At 39.4% G+C, this 18,042-nt stretch overlaps 1 protein-coding gene across 1 annotated transcript in view; it reads left to right on the plus strand.

The window, feature by feature from the left end:
- Window positions 1–3,297: 3,297 nt before the first annotated feature.
- Window positions 3,298–18,042, plus strand: part of KCTD3 (potassium channel tetramerization domain containing 3) — a 103,512-nt gene continuing 88,767 nt past the window's right edge. The window contains exons 1-3 of the mRNA XM_027774710.1: window positions 3,298–3,511; window positions 13,425–13,544; window positions 13,598–13,785. Of these exons, the coding sequence (XP_027630511.1) occupies window positions 3,298–3,511; window positions 13,425–13,544; window positions 13,598–13,785 (522 nt within the window). The remainder of the gene's footprint in view (window positions 3,512–13,424; window positions 13,545–13,597; window positions 13,786–18,042) is intronic.

Consider the following 18,042-nt stretch of genomic DNA (forward strand, 5'->3'; position numbering starts at 1 on the left):
TCAAGTCAAGGTGGATCAAAGATCTAAATCTAAGACCTCAAACTATGAAACTGCTCCTGGAAAACACTGGGGAAATTCTGGGAGACATTGGAGTAGGGAAGGGAAAGATTTCTTAAATAAGACCTCCCCCCCACAAAGCACAGCTGATAATCCCCAAAATAGACCAGTGAGATTACATCAGACTAAGAAATTTCTGCATGGCAAAAGACACAGTAATTAATATGAATTGACAGCCCTCAGAAAGGATAAATATTTTTGTAAATTATGTGTCAGATAAGGGACTTATAACCAGAATTCACAAGGAATTCAAGCAGCTGTTCTGAAAAAGGACAATTAATCCTATACAAAGATGGCAGAATGAGTTGAACATACAGCTCTCTAAAGACGACATACAAAGGGACCAGCAGCTAGCGTAATGGCTATGTCGCTGAACTCTCATGTAGCCAACTGTGGTTCGACTACCGAACCCAGTGGCTTAAACTCACGCCAGGGACATGTGCGTGTGTGCCCAAGATCCCAGAGAAGAATGAACAAGGGATTGCAGTGTGCCCCCCCCCCGGGGGGTGCTTTCTCGCTTTCTATCTCTCTGTCTCTGTCTTTCTGGCAAGCGCACATGCCCTATAGAAAAAACCTCTCAAAAAAAAAAGGATGACATATGAATAGTTAAAAGGCATATGAAAAAATGCTCAACATCCTTCATTGTAAGGGAAATGCAGATCAAAACAAGAATGAGATACCACCTGACTAAATTGGCCCAGCCAATGTGGAGAACAATTTGGAGATTCCTCAAAAATCTGCAAATAGGACTACCATATGATCCAGCAATCCCACTCCTTGGTATCTACCCAAAGGACAGAAGAATACTTAATCAGAAAAGTGCTTGCACATCAATGTTTATTGCGGCACTATTCACAATTGCTAAGTCATGGAAACAACCCAAATGCCCATGAACAGATGAATGGATAGAAAAACTGTGGCACATATACACTGTGGAATACTATTCAGCCATAAAAAAAAACCCTAGTTTTTGACAGAAAGTGGATGAATATGGAAGATTTACCGCTGAGTGAAGCAAGCCAGGCTATGAAGGAGAGGCATTGTATGTCCCCACTTAATATATACTGAGTGTCCGCACTCTATGACTGAAACTGATTGACTAAAGGATATAGAAACACAGTATATAGATGTAAATACCAGTTATAGTGTGTGTGAAAGAGGAGGGTCTGAGGACGGACATTTAGAAGAAAAATAGGGAGGCAAAGCATTAATGGGACAAAGAAATGTGGTATTTCTGTTGAAGATAATTTATAGTTTTATCAACTGGACTAGGGTGAAATGTTCACCTGTTGAAATATCCATTTTGTAAGCCAAATAATGTGATTGAATGTATAAAAGAAAATTAAATTAAAAAAAAAAACTTTCAGGAGATTGATCATTTTCTGCTAAAGTCCAAATAACTTGTCTTTGCAAAAATAGTGCCTTTTCACTATTTATCAAATGTGGGAATAATGATTAATATTCTTCCAGCAATGATTATGTTCTGAATCAATACTGATAAAATCTATGTTTCCCTATCAAATCAGTATAGGAAGGAAATTATTATTAAAAAAGAAATTATAATGAAAAATTTCTCTTTCAATTGCAGCTCTAGCTAGGAATCTGTTTAATTACTACAACTCTCATTTAAGAGCTTAAAATTGAATATACATGACATAAAAACTGAAACTGTATAAATATTTTATAAACAAAATGGAAGATTTTGGAAACTATTTCATTCTCTCTGACTCTAGGATAAATTTTCAGATAAAATTTATTTAAGAGGCATTATGGGGTAAGCTTTGTCCCTAATCCATTAATATTTCATACATTTAAGGGTTTTTTTGTAGAACTATCAGAAGATCTTTATAAATATTCCCAGTCAGAAAGTGAAAGTGAGGCATGAAAATATAGAGCAGCTGAAACACATTAAGTTCTCTAAATGTGCTTACATATTTGTATGTAGTTTGAATAGTCACCAACAATAAAATTCCTCCCTCAGGATTAGGAAGGAGAACTCCACTTATTATTGTATAAAGGAGGTTTATGTAGAGTTAAAAGCTTAATTTACACTAGAAATAAAAGCAAGCTATCAAAAAAAAATCACCTCAAATTAGTTGAACAATGAAATTGGTAGTGATACTAATTTGAGCGGGGGAAGGGGACTGGTGGATAGATTGAATGTTAGTTTGATGGTAGAAAACACTTTTTGCATAGCACCCAGTTGTTATGCTGTGACTACGGAAAAATGTTTGAAGTGTAATAAATGTTAGTCTTTGTGATCCCTGCTCAGTAGAAAAATTTCTTGCTATGTTTTGAGAAATTTCTATCGTATGAATGCTTGTTTTCCTCTGAATACAGAAATTAAGAGTGCAATAGGATTGCCAAATTTTACAAATAAAAATACAGGGTGCCTAGTTAAATTTAAATTTCACATAAACAGCAATTTTTTTAAAAGAATTATTTATTTTAGGGACCAGCAGGTGGCATAATGGTTACATTGCTGAACTCCCACGTAGTTGACCATGATTCGAGTCCTGGACCTGGTCACTTAAAACTCACACTGGACTCACGTGCATGTGTGTCCAAAGTCCCAAGAGAAGAATGGAGGAGAAGGGATTGCAGTGTGACCTTGGGGGTGATTTGTCACTTTCTGTCTCTCTCTCTCTCTTTGGCAAGTGCATGTACCATATAGCAATGATCTCTCTTAAAAATGAAAATAAGTGTTTATTTTAATTAATTAATTATTATTATTATTAATTTTTTAATTGAGGGAGAAAGAGAGAGTGGGAAAGTGAGGAACCGAGCCAACAGTTCCAGAACTCAAACCACTGCCTTCCCTGTGGGAGTCCAGCACCCCAACCACCACGCCACCTGTCGGCCTCAGCAAATAATGTTTTAGTGTAAGTATGTCCCAAATAAATATGGTTCAAAAAAGTATGTTCCAGGGGCCTGCAGGTGGCCTGGTGATTAACAACGCTGGGCTCCCACATGGCCAACAGCGGTTCGAGTATCAGACCTGTCTGGTTGCTTTCTCACTTCCCTTCTCTTTTTCTCTCTCTCCCACTCTGTCCCTCTCTGGTCCAATTAAAATAAATAAATAAAGTTAAATAAAAACATTCTTAAAAAAGAAAAAGTATGTTCCAAATTTTGCAAAGATCAGGCCTTTTTTGTTTTAACCTCCAACCCTAGAAGGCAAGATATTTGCTTTCCAGACTCCTGGGAAGGCAGGTGTGATGTAAGATGAGCACATCAGCTAGGATGATCCATCAGATGCACTGGCCTGTGGAGGCATCAGAAGAAGCAGGGATCAGTGAGGAATCCACCTGGTCAGTCGGAGCAGCAGCAGCAGTAGTACCTGGTTTCCACAGCAACAGTGATGCTTGTGCCACCATGGTAACAATAGGAAAGCGTTGGCATCCCGTGTCCAGCAGTGGTAACTGCAGCAGCGGTGACTTCATCAGACTGATTCTTGGTATCATTTTGCTGCTCAGCCTCTTTTCTTCCTACCCCATTTCCAAGTTCAATCATTTTGAATTGTTCATTGTCAATAGCCTTTCTATTCTTTTTAAAATTTCTTCTTTTTTACATGTAATGACTGTACATTTTTACAGCATATGAAATAGACTTGCTGGGCATGAGTATACTGCATATTAATCCAGTCAAAGATATTACTATTCACATTATTATCAACAGGTAATTTTCCATTTTTGTATCTGTAAATATTTCGCTCCCCTCTGCCCCAATTCCTTTTCAACAAACTTCTGTTCTGTTCAAATTGCCCAGAATCACTTTTTCCCTCTTGTATCTAAACCCTCTTTAATATTGGAAGGACATGATTTGGGGAAGGAAGAAAAAAAATTCGAATTAAATATTCAAGCATGATATATTGCCGGGCATCCTTGTGAGGGTAGTAGAATCTTTACTTTCTTTTCAAAGCATCAGGACAGTGTTAAGAGAAGGGACTCTTAGAGTAATGTTCCCTGAATTCACAGCCCAGTCATGCCACTTACTTCCTAAGTGAGCTCAAACAAATTATTTTTTCTGTTCATTAGAAGAGTTTCTACTGCCACATCTATAAAATGAACCTAGGCACAGTGTCTGTCTCATAGGACTGCTTTAAATTTTAGGTTAATATCTAGAACAGGGGCTGCCACCCAGATAGCACTATGTGCATGTTAAGCAACAAATAAAGGAACATAAAATATAAACCATCATTCACAGTCCCAAGTCGCATTCAGAGGAGAAAGCAGTGGTTGTAATTACACCATTTGACTCTTTTCTTCCAGGTGTTAGAAAAGGGGGAGCCATTCCATGTCTGATATAGTTTAGAACAAGCAAAATACTCTGAATATTAGTACTTAGACGTCTAGCATTTTGATGTTTTTCCTCCAGGACCCTACTGACTGAGTGAATTTGGCTGGCCTTGCTTGAAAGTGAAATAGGTGAGATTTGGAACAAACAAGAACCTTTCTACCATAAAATATCATCCTACCAGCTTGTTATGGTGTTGCAGAGTTACTAATGGACTAGGCAGGAAAGGTACTGTGGGTGATCGGATAGCTAGAATAGAGAATATCTGTTGGTGGGTAGACTTAAATGATGATGAAAAGATAGGACACGGAGAGATCACGGAAGTGTTAAAAAGCTCAAGAAAAAACATTTAGAAAAGATACCAGGAAAAAAAAGTAAACTGTTCAATATTTTTAGTTGAAACTAATAATGGTGGGGGAGGTGAGAAGAGCCATGATTTGGGCAAGCCAACTAGACAATGGATGAAAAAATTGGGGGAACCAGCAGTTAGCGTAATGGCTATGTCACTGGACTCCCACGTGGTCGACCGCAGTTCATGTCCCGGACCCGGTGGCTTAGAACTCACGCCGGGCACGTGTGCGTGAGTGCCCAAGATCCCGAGAGGAGAATGGAGGAGAAGGGATTGCGGCGTGACCATCCCCCCTGGGGGGTGATTTCTTGCTTTCTCTCTCTATGTCTCTCTCTGTCTGTCTGGCGAGCGCACGCGCCCTACAGTGAAAATCTCTCCAAAAAAAAAAAAAAAAAAAAAAAAAACCAGAAAAAAATAATGATTAGGCTCTATGCATGAAATCTAGTCTCTTTCCAAATCATTTGAAGTGGAAGATATAAATTTCCCAACTATAGTAACTTTGTGTGTGTATGTCTGTGTGTGTGTGTGTGTGTGGGGGGACTATTATATGCCATAAACTAGGCGTTTACATGATCTTCTTGTTGATTCTCACAATGGCACTTTTAAGAAATAGATTAGGAATTTGAATTTACAGATTCTGACCCCAGAGCCTAAGTTCATTGCTAAAAAGATCGTTTCCCATTGGCAAAATCCTTCATAGTATTCCCTCTAATGGTATTTTTCTTCCTTCCCTCACCTTAAGTTATTTTAAATACACAGGAAAAAAAAATTTAAGTGAGATATACTACAAAAGCTCTAATTTTATACTATTTTTATTAAGCAGTATTTTATCAATAAGTTTACCAGCATATAGTCTTTCATGTGTCTAGCATAAAGAAAGATGATAATGTATCTGGTTGTCTTTCTTTATTCTCTTATTCTAATACATTGTACTTAGAGCTCTTTAAAGGGTATACAACTAAATTATCGAGAACTATCGGCTATTTCCACTGACAAGAATGTCGAACTTTGATGTTTCCTTTTGTCATAATAGCCTACTTAGAAATCAAACTTTCATGAAATCTTTTTCGAATTCCAGTTGTAATAAAAAATTCATGTATTCAAATACGGCATAAGTCCAGCAGGAAAATGTTAGCAATGCCTCTATTTATTCCTCCATCTGTCAGTTACATTCATAATTTACCCCCTTCCCCTTTTTTCATTGGTAAAATCTATACTAACAAGGCACACTGTGTTTATTAATGTAAACCCTCCTTGTCTGCACTGTCATTGGAGAATTAGAACCATAAGCATCATATGCACTGTGCTGGCCCATGGCCTGGTGATTAAGAGAGTCAATCCCACATGGCTGACCATTTGGTTTCAGTCCTGCATCCAGGGGCTTCAAAGACTTGCCTGAATGTGTGTGTGCTTGCCCAAAATCCCAACAGGAGGGAGAAATGGAGGAGAAGGGACCACGATATGATCAAGCCCCGTTGGGAGGGTGCTTTAACTCTCATTTTCTTTTTCTGGCTCTCTATATCTCTCTGACTAGTGCGCACACTCTTGCAAATTAAAGAAAGAAAGAAAGAAAGAAAGAAAGAAAGAAAGAAAGAAAGAAAGAAAGAAAGAAAGAAAGAAAGAACCAATATGCACTGTGTATGAAATCAGTTAACCAGGAAATCCACCCTATTCTCACTGTGCTCTAACCCAGGTCTTCACAGCCATAAACAATTCTGTGCCTTAAAGGTCAGCTGGTAATGTCTTAAGAAGGTCAGTTGTCATAATTATGGAGTGCTAGTGGCACCTAGTGGGTAGATGCCAAGGATGCTGATAAACATCTTGCAATGTGCAGACCAGCCTCCACACGAGAATTATTCAACCCGAAATGTCAACAGTGCTGAAGTTGAAAATTCTACACCGGCTCTCACACTCTGCTATTCATAGAAAGTTCTGTTGCTGGGGAAGGAATTAAATGCAAATCCAAAGACAGAAGAGGAGTCAGATGCTCAGGAAGCACCCTGAAAGCTAGACTTTGAGCTTAAAGCCAGGAGAGGTGTTGTGGAATAATCATATGCTCCTTATAAACAGATCTGTAAATGCTGGGGCTGTTTTGTTTTGCTTTACATTTCTGACATTTATGTTTTGCATTTATACAAGAGTGCAGACGGAGGAGCCAGACTCTCTCAGTTTGAATGCATGTTCTGCCAATTACTAGCTTTGTAATATTGAGCAACTTATTTTCTATTCTTCAGTTTCTACACCGGTGAAATGAGAATGGTTGTGAGGGTAACATGAATGAATATTTGAAAAGTACTCAAACAGTCTCAGACATATATACTAAGTGCATGTTAGCTGACAGCACTTATATGACTTCTTTTTTTACAAAATTATTTAATTATTGTTATTATTATTTTTTTAATTTGACCAGAGAGAAATAAAAAGACAGGGAAAGTGAGAAAGCAAGCCACTGGGTCCAGGGCTCAAACCATGGTCAGCCATGTGGGAATCCACAGTCTTAACCACCACACCACCTGCTGGCCCCTGTATGACTTCCTTTTAATGATCATGGAATGCAAGTCCACAAAGGAGGACCATCTTCCTATTACCACAGTTTGAAAAAAAAAAAAAAAAAGATTCCTTGGAAGTAGAATAAATTATACAGATACAAGAAGTGTTCAGGCCGGCTCCTTGGCCTCAGAGTTAAGGGAGCCACATCCCGCATGGCCAACCATGCATCGAATCTTGGTCCCAGACAAGTAGTAAGACATGCTAGGCCTGTCTGTGTGCATACCCCAAATCTCAGCACACTAGAGAAATGGAGGAGAAAAATATTGTATCATGGCCATGCATGGGGTGCTTTCTCCCTCTCTCTTTTTCTTTGTCTCCCTTTCTCTCTCTCCTTCTCTCTTAGGTAAGCACATGTATTCTCTAGCAAATTAAAGAAAAAAAATAGTTCTGTCATGAATAGTCTGATAACCTATCCTTTCACTTTTCCATATTTCATCATTCTTAAGGCACTTTTTTTTTTTCAAATAAAAGCATGTCTAAAATTAGCATCTTATTGATGGTGTCTCGCACATCACTGTCAGCCAAGCTGCGATTGTGATGTAGTTATTACTGACTATGTGCCGACGAACACGGCTGTTACTACTGGTAACATGACTGAATAACTACAGCCATTTGACGTTTCAGTCAGTAACCCTCTTAAGGATCATCCATGAAGGTATGTAAGTGCTAACTGGCATCGAAAAGCCCTCTTTCCACACTTTCTGGAAAGACTGAGAAAGCTTCTCCATCAATATTTTCAGCAGCAGCTTCAAAGAACATTTTACCAAAAATAGTGGAGGCTTTTAAAAATGTGTACATCACCGAAAATCTTGACGGACTAATGTATGAGGGATGCAGAGCTCAATGCTTTTAGAACAAAAAAGAAAGAAAGGAAGGAAGAAAGAAAGAAAGAACAGATTTTAAATATAAAGAGGTTGTAGGACTGTCTTAAGCAATTATTTTACTTACATTTTTTCTTTAGGTATATACACTGATATGTAATAAACTGTTTACATACATTTAAAAGACTTCTTTCCTAAGTGTGAAATAAAAATTCTATTTGAGAAAAACATTTATTTACAGTTTTTTTTCCTAGTGCAACATAAAATATTGGCATATCTTTCAGATAATAACATCTTAGGGTTGATCAAATATAGTAATTAGAGCCACAATCCTTCCCAGTAGCCAAATTAGTATGCCCACCAAATTCAATGCCCTTCTCAATGGTCAGTGCCAGATAATCAAAAAGAAAATTTGTTTCTAACAGCTATTCAAATGATTTATCAGAAACATCAATTACCATATTTAATAGGCAGTGACACTATAATTAGGAATATTACTTTTTCACACTATTTCCATTTAGAACTACTTGCCTTTAAACATGTTTACAATAGTCTTCTCTCTTCTTTTTGCTTCATTAAGTCCTACTTGTTTTGCATAGCTCAGGTTTCATGCCATCTTCTCCTGACTACATAGTTGAGTCCCTAGACCAAGGCCAGGTGCCCGTCCTATATCACGCTGAGCACCTTGGAAATGAGCCCCTTTTATTACTCTGTAATGTAATTACCTGTGCACTTGCCTGAAGTTGTTGAAGGCACTTAGTCTTGATCACCGTTGGTGTGCCAGCACCTATTACTGAGTTTAGCATATACAGTAGGTGCTCAGAATGGATTTATTTAACTGAATACACCATAGCCCCTTTTTTTCTGTTTTTGTTTTTTTGGAGGTTTTTTTGAGAGGTTTTTGCTATAGGGAGTGTGCGCTCGCCAAAAAGACAGACATAGATACAGAAAGTGAGAACTCACCCCCTGGGGGGATGGCCACACCGCAATCCCTTCTCCTCCATTCTCCTCTTGGGATCTTGGGTACACATACACATGTGCCTGGCATGTGTTTCAAGCCACCAGATCCAGGACTCGAACCGTGGTTGACTACATGGGAGTCCAGCAACATAGCTATTATGCCAACTTCTGGTCCCAACAGTAGCCTTGTAATGGAGACTTCAAAACAAGACAAAACAAACAAACAAACAAAAAACCACTATGTTCATTGCTGACCCCTTGGCTAGTCATTAAGGAGCCAGATCCCACAGGGCCAACTATGTGGTTTGAATCCTAGGCCCAGGCAGCTTGAAAGATGTTCCAGACACATGTGTGTACATGCCCCAAGTCCCAACAGGACAGAGATATGGAGGAGAAGGGATTGCCACCTGACCATGCCCCCGCCTTGTCCCATCCATCATACTGACTTCTCAGTCTGGTCCCACAGTGCAGTAGGTAAACACTGTGTGGACAAAGCTGGATCTCACATGGCTCATAAGTTTGAATCTCAGCCTGACCCCAGTGGCAACATGCCAGGATCCTGACAGGATGGAGAACTGGAGAAAGGATTGTGGCATGACCAGGTCCCATTGGGAGATTCTCTCTCTCTCTCTCTTTCTCTCTCTCTCTCATGGTCTGTCATAAATGAAGGGGGGAAAATACTGACATTTCACCTTAATAAGCTCTTCTCACTTTTGTCTCCTGACCCTAAGGATCATGTTGCAAGGACTGTTTTGATATATCCCAAGCATAGAGCCATTTGTGACTCTTAAATAATTAAAACTAGTTATGGAATAAATGAATTATTGGCAGTGGCTCAACATATGAGGCCTAATGATGCAAAGTGAGAGGTGGCAGGCTCCTTCACCTCCTCCCCATAGTACATCTCTAGGTTAGACCTCCCGTGAAAGTCAGTCTCTAAGGTGCCTCATCTTTTAACAAGCTTATATGTCTTTCTGTCTAGAATGTTTTAGACATTTGTGGTGTCTATTCTTTTTCCATGTAATTCATTAAGAGTCTTTGGTGGAAAAAAAAAAACTTGAGCTACTTTTAAGCAACAGCTCATTGACAAGGACTTATGGGATATATCTGTATTTAGTAGATTCCAGTAACTTGACTATAAAAAATCCTCAATAAATATTGTTGCTTGAGTCTCTCTCTTCTCAGTTAGGTCTGTCATTTTGTTTCTGTTTCTGCGAAGTTATGTGTTTTACATTTTGAGTTATGGAGTGTTATTAGGGTGGCAAACCTCAGGAAACCAAGTCAAGGGGTTGATGTATTGCTAGGCTGTGTGAGAATCTTCTTGAGTTTGCACATTTGTGACTAAGTTGCTTTGGAAACACCTGTGCACACGCACAGACACAATCTAAGCATGAAGCTACAGTATTTTCTGAATTTGATGTTACAATGTCAAGATACTAAATTTCTACTTTTTAATCATTTAGGATTGGTATATTAATCTCTATGAAACCTTGCAATAAATGATTAAGATATCTGGGAACTTGTAAGAAAACACAATAAAGTCCCCAGGAATAATATAGCATTGCGTGTTACAAAGCACAGTTTACTGGGAATAGTTGAAATGAAAAATCTCAAGTGAGTAAAGAGCGCCACAGTGTGGTTATAGTAGTTCATTTCAAACAAACTTTTATTCAAAGATTTTTTTAAGCAAAAACTGGGATAATTAATTGCTGTTAAAGTCTCTTCTGTGTGCCTCAAAATAAATAATTTCTAAAGTCTGTCATCTATTCAGATTAAATGTTCAAAAGACATACCTGCTAATTAATGTTAAGCTATTATTAACAGTAGGGAATATGGCAATCCCAATTTTAGAGGTAAGAAAACTGAAGCTTAAAGAGTAAAAGAGACCAAAAAAAAAGTGCCAAAGGTTATGCTACTGGGAAATTGTTGAGTAGTATTACATTTTGTTTTTATCTGATATCAGGTTCCATGCTTTTAATAATCTGTAATCTAAGCTAAGAGTTTCATTACCTGAAAGACAGTTACCTCTTCCAATAATCAAAACGGTCCTAGCTACATAGGTCTGCAGGGGCAATTCCTCATGTGTACTTTAAATTTATAGTTATAAAATTTATATACATTTTATAAATTTATATTTATAAGACAACACAAATATTTTATATTTATATTGCACAAGTATGTTTTTGAGGGATCACATTAATACCTCTAACAGGACTTAACAATGTTTGAAAATACATCACAGCAATCTTGTTAAACAGTAGAGACAGGCATTAAAATCCTCACTTTATGGGACCAGCAAATGGCGTAGCAGTTATGTCGCTGGACTCCCACATGTCTAACTATGGTTACAATCCCAGATCCGGTGGCTTAAAACTCATGCAGGGTGCGTGTGTATGTGTGCCCAAGATCCCAGGAGGAGAATAGAGGATAAGGGTTAACAGCATGGCCATCCCTCCTTGGGAGTGATTTCTCACTTTCCCTCTCACTGTCTCTGTCTCTCCCTGGCAAGCACATGTGCCCCAAGGCAAAAAACTACTAAAAAAAAAATCTCACTTTTCAAGCAAGGAAAATGTAACTCAAAAAATTTAGATGCTCATATTTATATGGCACTTAACTGACAGAAATGAGACCAAGTCTAATTATATAGTATATATATATACTAATTATATAGTGTGTGTATATATATATGTGTGTGTGTATATATATATATACACTAATTAGAAAAGATTCTTCAAAGTATCACTACCAAGGAATATTTTTCCACACATTGTTCAGACCTTCAAATTCCACAACTCTCAGCATTTGATACTATTTCTATTAGTTATGTGTTCTAAAAAGTTCTGAACTAAGACCATCTACTTTGTTTTCTTTTTTGAGAGGTGTTTGTTATAGGGCACAAGTGCTCGCCAGAAAGACAGAAAGACAGAGAAAGACAGAAAGCAAGAAATCACCCCCGAGGGGAATGGCCATGCCACAATCCCTTCTCTTCCATTTTCCTCTCAGGATCTTGGGCACGCACACACGCCCAGTGTGAGTTTAAGCCACCAGGTCTAGGACTCAAACGGTGGTTGACTACATGGGAGTCCAGCAACATAGCCATTACACTAACTGCTGGTCTGAAGACTACTTTTTTAAAAAAAGAAAATAGTTTGCTATAGGACATGTGTGCTTACCTGAGAGAGAGAGAGAGATAAAGGGAAAGCGAGAACTCACCCCCTAGGGGAATGGCCGTGCTGCCCTCCCTTCTCCTCAGTCTCTTCCTAGGATTTTAGGCATGCACAAACATGTGTCCAGCATGATTTTCAAGCTGCTGGGTCAAGGACTTGAACCTCACAGCTGGTCATGTGCGGATTCAGCGCCTAAAGCTCCACACCACCTACTGGCCCTATCTACATCTTTTTATATTGTATTATTGTCATAACATTGGCAGATTAACAAACTCACTTAATGACTTTAAAGAGGTTTTTTCACATTCACAAAGAAAGGTAACTCAAGGAGTATCAAACTGTTTTTAAGCACTTGCATCTGTGTGGGTGCAGGCAGCATTGGAAAGGAGAGAAGATTTTGAATATGACTTTTTTTCCTTTTTTTTTTAGAAAGAGAGAGTTTTGCTATAGGGCATGTGTGCTCTCCAGAGAGACAGGAAGCAAGAAATCACCCCTGAGGAGGGATGATCACATTGCAGTCCCTTCTCTCCTATTCTCCTCTTGGGCTTTTGGGTAGGCAGGCACATACATACAGACCTGGAGTAAGTTTTAACTTACTTTACACATACTTAAGTAAGTTTAGCATTTATTTGGCTATCATTGTTTCCCTGTATGTAGCAAGCATCTCCAGCCAGCCTATAGACCCAGCCCCTGTGCTCACAAGTACTAAACAAGATGGGGTAGAGGAGAGTGTGGTAGGCAGCATGTTGTCTGGTGTAATGGTTATGTCATTGGACTCCCATGTAGTTGACTGAGGTTTGTAATCCCAGACTGGGCAGCTTAAAACTCACACTGGACACATGTGTATGTCCAAAATCTCAAGAGGAGAATGGAGAAGAGATTGCAACATGGCTATCCCCCCTGGGGGGTGATTTTTCACTTTCTGTCTCTCTGTCTCTACCTCCCTGGTAAGCACACATGACCTATAGCAAATATCTCTCTAAATAAATAAGTAAATAAAAGAAATCTCTTGAATTTATCCCACTGGAGAAAGATAAGCCTATTTTGATTAAAAGTGTGCTCATGAAACAATTTTTGGAAGAATGCTGCCATCTAGTGGTTAGATTGAGAAACTCACATGTATACATACACTGAATATTTTCCTATGTATTGAAAGTTTATTATTTACCTTCAGTTACTTCAGGCTCTAAAAATGTAGTCCTAACGTTTGACTTCTTGATTTCCAAGGAGGTCATTTCTCTGAAGAAATTACCAGTCAAAGAATTGATGTCAGAATGACTTCAGTTCTAGTGTTCTTTTCTCTTGATGCATTAGAGGCAATTATTTTCATCATGAAGTGTGATAAAGGTATCAGTCCTTTATATAATGTGTAACATCTACTCTGTAACTCTGGAATGTAGACTGTCTAAGGTCTTTGCAACGAAGACACGTTTTCGGGGCAGGCTACTTTGTGCTGGAGAAACAAGCAACTCTTCAAATCTCGGTGGTTTCACACGATCTAAGGTCTTTGCAACGAAGACACGTTATCGGGACAGGCTACTTTGTGCTGGAGAAACGAGCAACTCTTCAAATCTCGGTGGTTTCACACGTTGGAGTTTATTCCTCACACTTTGGTTTAACAATAAGTCACATCATCCAATTGCATTTTCATTGCTCTAGCTGGAGAAGCATGGAAAATAAAGGGTAGCAAGTTAAAGGTTTGGGGGGGATTACTGTCTGCCATGGAAGATATATTCTATGTCTCTCCTTTTTTCATCTTATATTAATAAGAATATAAAGTAAGGCTTTGCATTATTGAGCCTTTGCTTTCATGTTTATTTTTTCTGTAAAAGACTTCAAGATCACAGAATAGGATGAATCGTGATCCGTGGTTCATGGCATGCTTATGGATGACTGAGGCATGGTTCTCTTTTCTGCATGTATGTATGTGTGTATGTTAATAAGGTAACAAGCCCCTGTGGACCTAATGGCCAATATGAAAGTTCAAACTTTGGTAAGAACAGCCAGCTTTCAAGGCCTCATCTCACTCATCTGCCACCCACTTCCCAAGATAACTGCTGTCTTAAATACAGTGCACATTTTCTTTCACTATCCTTTTAATATAGGTTTAACTGACACACACAAACACGCACGTACACACACACACACACACACACACACACACGACCTACACACAAGCGACCACTGACTTATGATTTTCCTACTTGATGCGGGCGCAAAAGGAAATGCCTTCAGTAAAAACTGAACTTTGAGTTTTAACCTTTTCCCAACATACAGTTTAATACCCTTGGCACACTGGGCAGCAGCAGTAGGTCACAGGTCCCAATAAGCCACGTGGTCACCAAGGTAAAGAACCAATACTCTGCGGTATTCCATTGCCAGCATTTGGGGATGTTGTGTTTTGTGTTATTTCATCCTACCATGTCTAAGAAATGGCCATTTTCACTTACAGTATTTCCAGTTTATTTCAGCTTATGGGGCTTCTTGGGAAGTAACCCTACCGTAAGTCAAGGAACACCTACACGAGTATATTGGTAAAAGGCATATATTTTTCAGTTGTTTATAATAGTATCATGTTATGATTCATTCATATTGTTACATGTCATTGTAGTTCATTTAGTGAGTGTTGAATTAGAGTCTGGTGTGTGACTATAACATAGCTTATTCATCAGCTCTTTTGGGGGATAAGCATTCAGGATTTTCCCATATTAGTAGGGTTGTAGACAGTGTTGGAAAAGCTCCCTGTATACCTATATACCTATGGGGCTTCATCTCCCAGTAACTTTTCCTTCCTGGTTAAGCTTACATTCTTTGATCTCTCTTTTTTTTTTTTTTTTTTTTTTTTTTTTTTTTAAGAGAGAAAAATTTTTGCTATAGGGTGCATGTACTCATGGGAGAGAGAGATAGGAAGCAACAAATCACACCCCAAAAGGGAGGGCCATGCCTCAATCCCTTCTCCTTCTGTCTCCTCTCAGGATTTAGGGCACTCATGCACACGTGTCCAGCGTGAGTTTCAAGCAGCCAGGTTTGGGACTCAAACTGCAGTCAACTATGTGGGAGTCCAGTGATGTAACCACAGCGCCATCTGCTGGTCCCCTTTCTGATCTCTAAGAAATACCATTCTAGTTCCTGACTCTGTGCCTGGCTCATCCTATTTCCTTGGTTGGTATCATGGCCTCCTCACTGTTTCCTGCACACTAACTCATCATCCAAGGATAGAGTGAAGTTTCACCTTCTCTGTGAAATTTTCCACTGCTGCTATAATTTATAGGATTCTCTCTTGCCTCCGAATGATTAAAAGGTTTTCTCCTGAGCAATGTTTTGGTAAATACTGTAACTACCATTTGTTAACTACTTATGAAGTGCCGGGCACAGGACCAAGCCCTGTACATAGCTTGTTTTCATTTCCTCTTCAGTAGGACAGTGTAATGGGCAGATTATTGTCATTACTATTTCTCAGTGCATTAATTACATGTTAATCATCTTAAGTGATCACTGAAAGGAATCACAGAACTCAGTTTGTTCTCAGGCAACAGGCATATACAACAATAGCAGAAGGCGATACACTCAAAGGGTTTCCAAAATTTCAGGGATGACCTTTGGGCCATCCCACCTCAGGGTGGGATTGTACAGGATTTACAGTCTCCAGATCTCAAACCTCTATTCACAGTCAGGAAAAGCAGCTGCACACCGTAGGTCTGAAGTCTGTTCTTTCGAGGAGTCTCTTACCATGAGCTATTCACCAGGCACATCCCAGCCGTGTGTCCGTTCCTAACAGTTGTAACGTCTCCCAACCTCCAGCAAAACCAGATGTAAATCACAGATCTGATCATTATTACTAACTTTGCAAACAGGCAGATACATCCTGTTAAAAAACAACTTCCAGATAGTATTTATCTTTAGTTAATAAGTACTATAACGTTGGCCAAGGGTCAGTAGCCCTGGGGATAAGCAAGCAGTCAGTCCAGACCAGTTGACATTAACCCAAGCCATGAATGCACTAAGGAAATCAAGGTTTGGAGAATAAAGTACCCTCTTCTCCAAGGTCATCATCTAGCTGGAGTGATGGAGCTGGTCTGATAAACATCAGACTCTGTGTCCTTGATTTCAAGCTCTGAGCTACACTGCCTCCCGACTTAGCTATCCTGAACTATAGCTAGTCCCATCCACAAGATGATATATGTTAAAAAGAAATGTTGTTTGGCCCAGCCGCAGTGGCACAATGGAAGAGTACCACTATGTAAGTCTGGGGCCACATGACAGGCCTGGGTCCAGATCCTGGACCGAGCTGAACAGGCTAAGCTTGCAGCATGCATCTGTAGTCCTAGCCAACTGGGAGGTTGTGACAGAGCCTCGCAATAGTGAAACTCTTGTCAAAAATACACCCCCATTCTCTTCTTTCTCATAAAAGAGAGCTAGAGAGAGAGAGAGAAGAGGAAAAAAGTAAGAGAAGAGGAAGCTATAAAGAGAGATACAGTTCTGGATCTGCAGCAATCTCCATTTGAATCTTTGGCTGAGAACTGATCTTCCCATGAATGTACAGAAGCAGCCTTGATTAATCCCTAAAACTCATGTAGGGTTGAGAATAGTTCATATTCCTACCAGGTAGAACAGGGTAACCTTTGAACACATAAGGCATTGAATACAGTCAGTATAAGAGTATTGCTTTAATAGTAAACCCAGAGGGCCATGCCTCAATCCCTTCTCCTTCTGTCTCCTCTCAGGATTTAGGGCACTCATGCACACGTGTCCAGCGTGAGTTTCAAGCAGCCAGGTTTGGGACTCAAACTGCAGTCAACTATGTGGGAGTCCAGTGATGTAACCACAGCGCCATCTGCTGGTCCCCTTTCTGATCTCTAAGAAATACCATTCTAGTTCCTGACTCTGTGCCTGGCTCATCCTATTTCCTTGGTTGGTATCATGGCCTCCTCACTGTTTCCTGCACACTAACTCATCATCCAAGGATAGAGTGAAGTTTCACCTTCTCTGTGAAATTTTCCACTGCTGCTATAATTTATAGGATTCTCTCTTGCCTCCGAATGATTAAAAGGTTTTCTCCTGAGCAATGTTTTGGTAAATACTGTAACTACCATTTGTTAACTACTTATGAAGTGCCGGGCACAGGACCAAGCCCTGTACATAGCTTGTTTTCATTTCCTCTTCAGTAGGACAGTGTAATGGGCAGATTATTGTCATTACTATTTCTCAGTGCATTAATTACATGTTAATCATCTTAAGTGATCACTGAAAGGAATCACAGAACTCAGTTTGTTCTCAGGCAACAGGCATATACAACAATAGCAGAAGGCGATACACTCAAAGGGTTTCCAAAATTTCAGGGATGACCTTTGGGCCATCCCACCTCAGGGTGGGATTGTACAGGATTTACAGTCTCCAGATCTCAAACCTCTATTCACAGTCAGGAAAAGCAGCTGCACACCGTAGGTCTGAAGTCTGTTCTTTCGAGGAGTCTCTTACCATGAGCTATTCACCAGGCACATCCCAGCCGTGTGTCCGTTCCTAACAGTTGTAACGTCTCCCAACCTCCAGCAAAACCAGATGTAAATCACAGATCTGATCATTATTACTAACTTTGCAAACAGGCAGATACATCCTGTTAAAAAACAACTTCCAGATAGTATTTATCTTTAGTTAATAAGTACTATAACGTTGGCCAAGGGTCAGTAGCCCTGGGGATAAGCAAGCAGTCAGTCCAGACCAGTTGACATTAACCCAAGCCATGAATGCACTAAGGAAATCAAGGTTTGGAGAATAAAGTACCCTCTTCTCCAAGGTCATCATCTAGCTGGAGTGATGGAGCTGGTCTGATAAACATCAGACTCTG

The sequence above is a fragment of the Tupaia chinensis genome, unplaced genomic scaffold (genome assembly GCF_000334495.1).
Source record: "Tupaia chinensis unplaced genomic scaffold, TupChi_1.0 Scaffold000473_1, whole genome shotgun sequence".
In the NCBI taxonomy this organism is placed as follows: Eukaryota; Metazoa; Chordata; class Mammalia; order Scandentia; family Tupaiidae; genus Tupaia; species Tupaia belangeri.